Raw genomic sequence first — 12500 nt, 5'->3', positions numbered from 1 at the left:
CTGCCTACATATATTCTCTACAGCCTTAGAGGCTACAAAACCAGTCAGCCTTACTGCTTTGATATCAGGTGTACCACCCACAATTCTAGTTTACAGAATGAGGCTCTAAAGGAAACAGTGGCTGCTGGCAGTGGTACAGTGGGCATAGCATGGGTATAACATGGGCAGGACGGAATGCCATGCAGTTGAGCCAAACTGGAAGAAGGTTAAGTGGCTTGGAATGCAGGCAATAAAACACATTACGGTTCTCATGGTGATACCGTAACAGCAGCCAGTCAGACAGAAATGTTAGCAGTATTAGCTCAAACATAACTGAACATGACTGTAGCCTAAGCATTTAATCTATCACAATAAGTAAATAAAACTGTTTTGAGTATATCACTTTAAAAACCCATCTAAAATGTTTCCTGGTTGTCTGTAGTGATGGGTGTATAAGTTTGATAACTGTCCAAAACTACAGTACACCACTGGTATGGTAATATTGTTTAATGGCTGAACTACAGTATTGTCTCGAATATAGCCATAGCCATGATAAATGGCATGACTGATATATATTTGAAACCAAATTAGACACTATCACAGATCCAAACTCTTAAACATAAAGCCGGATATAATAGCTTTCTTTTTTTCTATTGTTGTTACTACTAAAAAGTGAAAGTCAAAAGTGCATTCCAGGCAAGCACACCGATACGCTTTCAGGTTCACCACCTGCAATCTCCCACATTAAGACCCCACTGTTAGGGGGGGAAAAAAAGACCACTGCTCTTGGATCTGTTTCACTTGGCTACTCACAGCTGGAGAAGCTGAGGGGGCAGGAGTGCTTGTCCATGGGGAAGTTGTGCAGCTGCAGCTGGCATTCCGCATTGATGGTCATCCTGCAGAACAGCGAACAGAGTCAAAAGAGTCGGGAGTTAGAGCTGGCGAAGGCACAGCACCGTGCTGCACTGCTGTGAGCTCTTGCCCAGGGCCTGTGGGGTATATCCAGATTAAACCCCCCTGGCTCAAGGGGCCTTGCCTCGCCTCAACGCAGCTAATTAGCAGCAAAGCGAGGTGCATCAGCCAAAAATACATCCGCGTCGAACAGGAGGGGTGCTGTTGACCAGCATAGCGACGGTTGCTAATCCCTAGCAACAGAGCTTACCTTTCTGTTGCAAACACGGCAGGTGAGTCTACTCTGGCGGCAGTGATATGCTCTGCTGTGATGTTGTAGCCAGAGTTGTCTTCATGTTTGAGGTCCATTTTGCTTACAGTGACCACATGAATGAGTTTATGTTTCATTTTAGGAGTAACAAGGGGGATATTCCAAGTATGTGGTTTAGTGACAAACCTGGGTAAATTAACTCAGAGTAAGTGGTAAAACACCTACAACAAAGCACTATAGCATTGTTTTGTTAGGACAATGAAGCCGTACAGGCCGTACAGGGGGTTTTCCCCCTTCCAAATACTTGGAATACCCCCCAGGTGAAATAATCTAACTATTTTTGGGGGTATTCACCTCATTCTGCCACGCCTATTTTAGACATTTATTTTCTTCCTCCTTGCGTGCCAACGTTGGGTCGGCTAGTAAGCTAAATTGGGATAATGCGGCAGAAGAAGATGGAGAGGCTAACTTGAGAGGAAATGAAAAATGCAAAATTGTACTTCACCACCCAAGGCGATTCGCCTCTATGGAGTGAGTAGAAGATATGCAGCGGTAGCCTCACGTACGGTATGGAGTTATATTTTAGAGACGGACTGGCCATTGTTATCGCAGTAGCCTACAGTATGTCAAAACATAATTGTCATAGGCCTAATATATGAGTGCTGTCTTTATTGTTACCCAAAACCCAATGCATTATTTGATTATTTACTCTCTAAAATTCTAAAACCAAAACACTTACAGAAACTTCCTAACTCGCAAATCTTTTTGGTAACTATGTTTAGGTTCTGTTATTAGAAAAAAGCAATTACAAAAATAAACATTCCTAACTTTAGGATGACCCATAACATATGATACACCCCCTCCCCCACCCCCTTTTGCACACGGAATAAAGTTTGTAAATGACTTTTTCGCAATGTAAATCGACTCAGTACTGAGTACTCTAAAAAAAGGACTCTGAGTGGTCAGATGGAGCTGGCCAGCTACAGCAGCTCAGGTCAGTCGGTTCCATGTCAGGGAGTGTCCTGCAAATTGATTAAAACCCCTCAGCTTCTAGGAGCGGCTTGGGGACTATAGCTCTCTCAGTCCCTAAAAGTATATAGGTCAGCCTGCGCTCCCTATGCCCCAGTATCAGTCGCAAATTTGCCCCAGTTCCACTTCCACCACCAGCTCTTCATCCTCCTCCTCCTCTTCCTCCACTTCGCTCCATCATCTCCTCCCCTCCGTCCTGAGAAAATGTCAGCGCTGTTTGCTGTGGCTCTGCGCGGCTACGGTCGGGGATGAGTGGAGATCGAAGCTGACACGTCTGCACGCCCTAAACCCCCCTCGCTCATTGTCACTCGGCGTTCACGTGCCCGAGCCCCGCACCGCACCGCACAGAGACGAGCGCTGGCTCTGGCACACCCCGGTCACTGGGATTTGCCTGCTTGCATTCATAACAAATTAGGCTGCTCCGTTTCATACCGGGAATGAAGCACAGAGTACAGACACCACTTTAACAGAGCGGACAAGTGGCCTGAGCTGACTCTTACTACTTACTCTCCAGGGGGCCAAAAGGCCCATATCGCCATGGCTACTCCACGATGTCCTCTTTTTTTATGACATACTGTATATCACAAGACAGGTACGCGCATTAAGAAGTGACACATTTCATAGCCAGTGGAGACACAGGCCACTGCTTGCAGTAGTTACTGGTCACACAGATACAGCAAATAAACTCTTTCAAAGAAACTCTTTTATGAAAGCAAGCAAGCTCTGCAAACAAACCAAAACTCATAACTGCATACAGTCGAGAGCTGTGGTCTGGCATCTTGTCGAAGAGATGAGAGCCAATCGTATTCACCTCAGCGTGTACAGTATCCTTCCGTCGTTTGATATCCTTAGGAGTTGATTGGGAGTGGTGATCCAGTGAGCTTCGGCGCGTTTGGAGTTGCGGAAGATGGTGTCCGGTATCCATATGAGTCCCACCACGTTGCTGGTGAGGGTCAGCAGTTTCATGGTGCTGTTGTACCTCAAACGCGTGTCTGTCCACGCCTGGGCGAATATAATGTCAATTTGGTACTCCTGTAACCAAAGTCAAAAATATTTAATGGGGTTACACACCTTTTAGGCTAGAATAGAGCAAGAATAAAATGAACTGATATCCGTTCAGGAGACACACAGTACATGGATAGTTATTATCATTAAAATGAGGTAATTGCCAGAACTTATTTAACTATTTATTTTAACCGTTGGCCTTTTGATGTGCTGCACCCTGCAGTTACTCCACACCATGATTTCATCTACAGGGACTTTCTAGGGTTGAACTACGTACAGTATACTCACTTTAAAAATAAATTAAAAAAACAAGTGTATCACTATTAATAGCTAATTGCTTAAAGCATCCCAAATTACCCTATTTAGCTGTTATCCTCTACACATTTTCTCTCAAAAAAGTGTTGCGCACCATGTTCCCATAGGGATAAACATTCAAGTAAGGCATAACCTCTAGGTATAACCTTGTCTGGAAGTTTTAGCTTTAGCGCAAAACATTCTCGGCAGAGCCTTTAAATCTACAGTACAGCAAACCTTTCTCATCAGGTGAGAAGAGCCTCTCTAGAACATGTACACAATCGTTACACAAAGCGTCCATACAACATTTCAGATTGAAAAAAAAAAAAAAAGACGTTCAGCTCTTCTGTCACCGGGCCTTGACTGCGGCGTGACCTTTTCTTACCTCTTTGGGCTAGCATGTGACAGAGAAGTGCATCATGCAGGTCCAATTAGAGAGCAGATGCCCACAAGAGCGCTCACTTAGTAGACCTGACCTTTAGCTGTAGACACGAGGGTGAATCACGGAGCGGCAGAGTGCATTATTGCACTGCCAGTCCGACCGCAATCAAGGAGGACAGGCCTCTCGTAAATGTGTTGATTAAAAGGTCAAACGTTTGGGACAAATGCTCCAACATTTTCCCCTTTGGCTGGAAAAAGCAAAGGGAAGACTCAAAGGGTAGCCATGCAATAAATGATTACCTATTATGCTATGTATTCTAGACAATTAAATCCTTTACTATACTGTACGTTACTAATAGCCAACGTTTACATTATATTTAGAACGACTCCTACAGTTATCTCCATAAATATAGGGTGCGTCATCGTAGTTCAGGTGCTAAAGACCATTTTCATCTGTGGTCATCCAGTAGCAATGGCACTTAGGGACAGAGCTGAACCACATACCGGAAACTACATTCAATTACAGATCAGCTTTACAGTAACCAACAGAGACACATAAGAAAGCTGTCTGAGTCACAAAGCATCATCCACAGTAGAGAGAGCTTATCCACCGCTATCTAACAGACCAACTCTGCATGTGGTGGGGTAAGAGTTAGCACAGGCTTTAGGGAATAAAGCCCATCCTACCAATTATTACTGCTATCAGTTTGAAGGCATTTTGCAATGGATGTGCTAACTGTAATAATGTGAAACCTGATTAAACATTATTATCTGGACATTGTCAGTGGCAATTTCCATGCTGCTGAGTGATGATTGGTAGTTAGGTATGGGTGTGTTTCACTGTGTGATTAAGGTCATTTAAGGCTCCAGAGGGGAATAAAGTCTCACTTTTTCCTGCTCTCTTTCTCGCTGTCTTTTCTTCGTTGGTTTTTTCCTCTACAGTGTAACATTCGAGAAGGAGCATGGGTGGTTGGAGGTGTGTGTGTGTGTGTGTGTGTGTGTGTGTGTGTGTGTGTGTGTGTGTGTGTGTGTGTGAGTGAGAGAAAGAGAGAGAAAGAGAGTGAGAGAGAGAGAGAGAGAGTGTGTGTGTGTGTGTGTGCGCAAACCAACTCCAACTTTAGCTTGAGACCTCCACACGACGGCACAAATTAATTGTTCCTGACTTGAGCAGGGCGAGCGAGACGACAGAGATTGTGAAAAATGGCCAGACATAAAAACCACTTGAATTATGAACCATTAAAGGTGTCTCTGGGAGACGGAAAAAAGAGAAACAAAAAATCAGGGTTATATGAAGCTGTCTTGATGGGTTCCAGACACTTAGATGGTCTCTTTATTGCTTTGATGTCTCCTACCTTTCTTTCAATGAGACTCGACACTTCAGAGAGAGAGAAGATGCCAAAAATGAGGTAAAAAAAATGCTACGTGTCACATTCAATTTATTGTGTTTATACGGGGCACTCTGGTAAGAATACAACATAGGCTATAAAAGAGCACAGAGAACGTTAATTGAACGCATTTCAATCGAAAGAAACATGTGGATGAGATATCGCTGCTTACTTCATCTGCACTGACATCCTTTACTGACGGTCTTTTGAAAAACAATGTTCAACCTCAATCAAACTCACAGACACCAGTATTTTTGGGGGGAGATTAAAACTCCCATTTGAATTATGACTATTTGAAATGGCACATAATGTCAGCCCAAGGATGAGTGAACAGCTCGGGGGGCAAGAAACCAGAAATCGCATCTGTCAGCTTGCCATTCCACCGAATCACTACCAGCTTTGGAGCCTGGACCAAACCGTCTGTGACAATGCAAATAGGCCAATGAGTGACCGACTGACTTTTGCCAGTTTTTATTTTTATTTTGTGTATCTTGCCACCACACTGGCTATGGTGTGCAGGAGGGATTGGTTTCAGAACTAGATGTACCGCAAAGCGGTACACAATATGACTGCCGCTCAGTCCTGCACATTCTGTACGCAAAAATAAATCATGCTTGTCAATTTGTTTCCATATCCTACTCCATCCCCTACTGCAACTTTTATGTAAATGAGTGTGTGCATGTCACTAAATGTACACATATATTCCTTATTTATTGTATGGTCCCCCATGAACCAAATTATACTTGGCAACTTGGCATACATTCAGAGGGTGTCATAATGATCTTACACTTAAAATGTTGTGCAGTTTGGACCTGTCAACCAAAGATACCTCATTTTTGCTTTTCCATTTTTGACTAGGTGGCGCTATATATTAAATGAGTGGCTATGGGATGGGTCGACATGGCCCCTCTTGCCAGACTCACAGAACGGCTGGATGAACGGGAAAAAGGTAAATATCAATTGTTTTGCTCGAGGGGAGGTGGAAAATGAGCTTAATTCCAAAAATGTTGGAATATCTCTTTAAGACCAACATAAAAAAAAGGTTGTCCTCCTAGGCCCTATAGTTCTCGAGATATTCACAGAAAACTGGTACGCAAAAACAATGGTTCCATGCTATCTTTGTGGGGATACATGCCCACCAAGTTCTGTGCACTACGGTCTCTCAGGTTTCCGGGAATTCTTGACAGAAAATTGCTCATGCAAAATAAATAAATAAATAAATAAATAGCTGCTTTGTGCGCGGGAAGGGAAACAGATAGCATTGTGCTAACATTGTGAACGCCACTTCTGTGACTCATGAGTGCATTCAAAACACCTCATCGTGCAGTCTGAAGCACACTACAATCTGCTATGAATACAATCTCTTTCAAAGGCAATCCATTACTAGCTAAAGAAAATGCTTTCAAAGCTCATCTACTGAAAGAAGTGTCACTTGTGTGGGTGAGTCTTGTCAGACCACCATTCAAACCATTCTAAGGAGATTTTAATGTTATCTAATACATGACTTTCAAAGATTGTGCCTCAGTTCTGAGTGTTTATAATGACAGATAAAACACTTAAAGCATATATATACCTACTCCGCTACTGTTGTTTTCAGATATTAATGGACTTCTGGGAGAAGTGTGCCAACAGCATTTTGATGTCTTTGTACGTGTACTCAACACACGATGACAACAAAGTTGTATCTAATCGAATCTAATCTAAAAATTGCACCGCACACATCAGACTCTGACAGGCCGTTCACGCCCAGCCTACCTGTTCACGCTTCAGGATTTCACTTGAGCACTTGCTTTCAACCCATCACCTTCTGTCACACTCCCCATACTCCTTCAATAGGCATAGCACATACAGAGGTGTACTCATGGACCCTGTTTGCCTGCACTGTAGACTCCATGCATGACCCCTGTGAAGTACTTCATTGCCCTGGCTAGAGCCCTCTGCAAACATGCCTTTGCTAGCTTTTTTTTGTTTGTTTTGTTTCAATTTTGGAACATGAACTTGTGAACTCAAAACCCCGAAGTGTTTGCCAGGAGTGCTGCTAGGGTGTACCCCTAGGTGTCCCTCTGGAGCTCCTCAGTGCAGAGATCCTAATAGCTAAAGCCATTGCAGTGACCTGAAACACTCATGCCGGTGACATATTTGAACATAAACGCACTCTGAGATTAACTTCATTCGCAAAGATAAACTCTCATCAGCTGAAGAAGAACACAATAATTGTCTTCCTTGGATAAATGCAGCCATCAAATGAATCGTATAAAGGCTATAATGCTACACTAACATGCATTGTTTTCTACCCTTTGTAAGTGCATTCAGTCTCATTAAAGTGATTGTTTGAGGCACTCTCCAACTGAACTTCCTGTTGAGGGTGTCAATGGCGTGACACACAGATGTTAGCATCTACACATCTGATGCCTTGGGCCCCCGCGGAAACTCTTTTCAGAGTGTCTGACGCTGCACAATCTGTTGAATAATTCATTCATTCAAAGCAATGCTATATAGCTTATCACAGGGACTGCAGAGCCTATATACATTGGCTCATGATTAAAAAACACACAGCGATGCATCAGAGAGAGACAGAGAGAGAGAGGGGGAGAGAGAGAGAGAGAGAGAGAGAGAGAGAAAGATGAAATGAGATGCAGTACCTCTACAAGAAACAGACTACCATTTATGGGGCACTACATTGAATGCGTTTTTCCGGCAGCAAAAAGCTGCATGTGGTATTCATTATAAGCATTGAGTGATCTCCCAAAGAGACGGTGAATGGTTGTATGTTTGTGTGGATTGTGTTCACGTGTGTGTGTGTGTGTGTGTGTGTGTGTGTGTGTGTGTGTGTGTGTGTGTGTGTGTGTGTGTGTGTGTGTGTGTGTGTGCGTGCGTGTGTGTGTGTGTGCACGCATGTGAGTGCGTCATTTGTCTGAAGTTCACACATTCCCTTTGGTTATATGGTACAGTATCTCTGTCAGGCTCCACAGTTCATCCACGCTGACAAAAACACCCAAGGTTGTTTAGGAAAATCAGACTAGCTACTAAATTGTAGCTTTCCAAAATCAAACAAGCAGTCAAACTCAACATGTTTTGTTATGAATCTATATATAACAAAGTTCTACTTCATGATTTATTAAATCATGAGGCCATTTTGCAATTTTCCCCTGCCTAAACCCAACTCTGTATCATGCCCCTATTTGCAGAAGCTTTTAGAGGGTCACTGTGAATTATTGAAACGTTGAGTGCTATAGTGTTCTAACGACTATGGCATCTAGTGTACTAACTGCGCTGGTTGGTACTTCATTCAAAAAATCCCTTTCCTTCAAATGGAGGGAAAAAGCACAACATGCTGTAATACATGTTTTAAGCATTTTTCTTCAAACCAGTGTTGGCGGTCAAATGCCTAAAACTCTCCACTTATCATGCCTTATACTACTACCTGCATTATGCAGCAAAGAAACAGCATACATATTAAAACTCTCTAGAAACCTAAGCAGTAAGGATCATGTGGGGTTTTATGGTTGCTTGGGGCAGTACAGTTTATTGTGAGGGGCAGCAGAAGTGTATATATAATATATAATAACATTGGAATATTTCCGCACCTTTCATTTGCACAAATCAGTTTTCTATTGTTCATATTGCGCACCTCACATCAATGATATATCACGTCGCAGTGGGAGCCCTTTCTGCTTCGTGCAGGCACTGGATTGGGTTCACCCAGGGCATCTGCCAGAACCACAACTGGTGAGGATACAGCAAACATATTGGGGTCTCAAGCAGGTTCTACTGGGAGCGTGAAGCCAGGGAATGAGAGATTATGAGACACTTCACAGCAATGAAGAAAAATGCTGCTGTCTCTGGGCTGTGGAACTCAAAAGTCCTCAGCCAGCTGATCAAAACCATCAGTCATCCACACAAAAAGTGACAAACTGTTCAGCGAGATTAGCCCAAGCACCACTGAAAATGTAAACACCACTGCTACCGCGGCAACAACAACAACAACAACAACAAAAGAATGAATATTTGCATGGAGAATGGGTGCCATGTTACATAACCACGGGAACTCAAAGAACTCCTTTCATTCAACTAGTTTAGGCAACAGCTCAGGCCACAGGTTGCTGGGTAGATCTAAATCACTTTGGTACATGAGCTTTCAGGATAGAACAAAAAGCTAAACACAAGGCCTGCGATACAAACAAGGAAGTCCCTGTACATAATTGATGCGCACTTCTAGCCCCCGTCATTCGCAGGCAGGCAGCCTGCTTTAGCTTGCTTGTTCTTCCAGAAAGTGGAACAAAATGGACAGGCATGAACCGGAAAGGTGCTGCGACTTCATCGCTCCGAGGATGGAACGCTGCGCGGCGAGGATCCACGTGAGTTAGAGAGGAGGCCTCACGGTTATGTGAACCCAGTGATGAAATCACATTTCTTCCACCTTTCCAGCTTTTTCTACCATAATAGACAGTGTAAGACTGCTGTACTGTATGCCAGGGATGTTGAACAGCTGAAGATATTTTTCTTCACCTTTAGGAAGTCGTGTCCATCCCCAGGCTGTATTTAGTGACCATAACAAGACCACAAATGTTTGAATTACATGAACTCAAACTTCTGGTAAAGAAATCTGGTAATCGTTGGTAATCATCCTAGCTTCTTAGCTTCACAAAGAATAATTCTAATTTTAAATCATTTGTTACGTAAGACCATATTGACTGAAAATCCACTGCTCTTAACTAAATAATTGTACTCCTGACAATCAATTGAGGATCTATGTAGTGTTTAACACTGCTGATATGGTCTTAATATGTTAGCCCAAAAGCTATATTTCCGGTTGCATTATGTATGAGTGAGGGGATTTAGGGACTCCCCTGCACTGGCAGGCATTTATGGAGTTGTTAATGTGCGCCTGGAGATGCAATTTGATGGTGGTCTGAGACACAGTGGCATGGTTAACTGCCCAGACGCCCACACACACACATCCTCATTAACCAGCCGAGCCTGCTGCACCTCCTCAAAGCAGCACACATATACAGTGCAGTGCTGTGTGTGTGTGTGTGTGTGTGTGTGTGTGTGTGTGTGTGTGTGTGTGCGTGTGTGCGTGTGTGCGTGCGTGCGTGCGTGCGTGCGTGCGTGCGTGTGTGCGTGCGTGCGTGCGTGAGTGTGGCTTAACACTTCTGCACGATGTCCCCGCTCGCCTGACCCTGTGTGACCTTTCGGTGAACTCGGACAGGCAGGAGTGCACGCTCGCTCAGTATGGCGCATCACATTTGACAGGGTTAAATGAGAAGAGATCACTGTGCACTAAGACATGTTTATGTTCACATCAGTGTGTCTGCCTGTTAAAAAGAGAGAGAGAGAGAGAGAGTAAGAGAGATACTCACCATATCAATTGATGAAACTGGTCCTATACTGTTCACATATATGTCCACATCAACCATTGTTGGCTTACCTATGGCAAGAGAAACAGAAATGCAAATTCACTGACAATCTGTTACAACAACACGCGTACCCAGAAATAGCATTAAACAGGATTTTTGGCAACAAATACACAGCATACATATAAAACACATAAATCCCATGATTGATGTTCTTTTGGAAAGGCTATGTGTGCTTTTTGCTTTTAACTGCAACGGAAGAGAGAGGACAGGAAAGGAGCGGTAGAGAGAGGGGAAGCGGAGCGGGAATTGAACCCGGGTCCCTGTTGGCACTTAGGGGGGAAGCTACACTAAGCGTGTAACCGAAGCGTTCCGTTCGTGAAGCGTAAAAAAAAAAAACATTTTAGAAGACTGGTCTATATATTTTTCGAAACGTAGCCTACGTGCCATCGTAACATGTGTGGTGTAGCCACTTTTATTGATTATAGTGGAAGCTAATTGTTACAGCAGACACAGTGCAAACGCAACGCTTCAGTTTTACACCTGGCGTACTGTACTGTACAGTAGCTCCCCAATCAGACCAGATTACGGTACGAATGCTGCTAACCTGGGCCACAGCACTCCCGCCTCATATCCCGCTTAACTGCTTTTTTTTGGAGTCAAGTCATAACAAGTGCAAACACGTGCAGCCCTTGCCCGAGTGCTTGTCTTTGCTTGTGTCAGTATGAAATAGAGTTAGTGATCAGGCACTTACTGTAAATTACACGCGGCGCCCACAGATTTACAGTTCTCTGTCTCTCAGCTGTTTGCCCTTGCCCTGCCTGCATATAGTCCTTGGCAGAGGCATCAGCCACTTAAACTGTCAGGGGAGCCTGCAATGGATAGCATCGCAGACAGCCCTGCATGTCACAACACGTCAGCTCCCCGGGCATGAATAATTCGGCCGGACGCGCATAATTAACAGCACTCTGAGAGAGAATCCCTGGCATACATATTTGGGGGATTCTTCGCCTTTTTTTTATCGTGCAGATTTAAAGGGGTCTGCTAGATTTCCTTGAGTTATTGCCGACATGCCTGCGTCTATTTTTGAAAGAGACTCTCACACGTAGGGCTTTATGAAAGTTTCATTGTCATATATTTTATAAATGCTTTGTGTGTCTCTCCCTCTCTCTCTTTCTCTGTGTGTGTGTGTGTGTGTGTGTGTGTGTGTGTGTGTGTGTGTGTGTGTGTGTGTACAGTATATGAATATGTATGTGTGTGTGCAGACACAATGTATGATTTATTGACAAAGTATTGCAGATCTTTCAAATGAGCAATGTGACTTTAATTCCCATGTTGGTAAGCTATATGTGCTTTACATGGTGTTAAATGTCTTAAAGTTGATGCTAGCATAATGTATAAAATGTAATATAATGACATATTCCCCATATAATGAATATGAGAATATGATTGCTGTGTTAATGTTGATATTCCAGCGATGGCCTGCTTGGATGCACTGTGGTGCCGTGTCTGTAGCAGATGGCAAGACAAAGTAAAGCATGTCCACTGATGAGAATCCAGCGACAGAAACGTCTGAGAGCTTTTGAGAGCCGTGTGAGGCATCGGCTCAGACATCAACTAACACTCAACACTGTCAGACCCCCAACAGTGAAGGCAGAAAACTCGACCGGAGCGTCAAACACACATCTCCAGAAATCACAAAAGCACATAAAAGCATGGTGAGGGAGGGGGGAAAAAAGACTATGCACAGCCTCTAGCAAGCGTCTCTTTCTCTCTCTCACACCTACACGGAAGACCCATGCGGAGGCAGGTCAGAGAGGTGGGATCTTCCCTTATACATTTGGCTGGGGCATTTCTGAGTAAACACTCAAGCAGCGGATTCTTGGAGGAGATGGGAGAGACTGGCAG

At 43.7% G+C, this 12500-nt stretch overlaps 1 protein-coding gene across 1 annotated transcript in view; it reads right to left on the bottom strand.

The window, feature by feature from the left end:
• The window catches only part of LOC134071210 (gamma-aminobutyric acid receptor subunit gamma-3-like), a 50793-nt gene that overhangs the window by 15352 nt on the left and 22941 nt on the right, over positions 1-12500 (bottom strand). The window contains 3 exon segments of the mRNA XM_062527833.1: positions 793-875; positions 2982-3202; positions 10599-10666. Coding sequence (XP_062383817.1) covers positions 793-875; positions 2982-3202; positions 10599-10666 — 372 coding nt within the window.

This window comes from Sardina pilchardus, chromosome 23, assembly GCF_963854185.1.
Source record: "Sardina pilchardus chromosome 23, fSarPil1.1, whole genome shotgun sequence".
NCBI classification, from domain to species: Eukaryota; Metazoa; Chordata; class Actinopteri; order Clupeiformes; family Clupeidae; genus Sardina; species Sardina pilchardus.
This window is presented reverse-complemented; position numbering and strand designations above follow the sequence as displayed.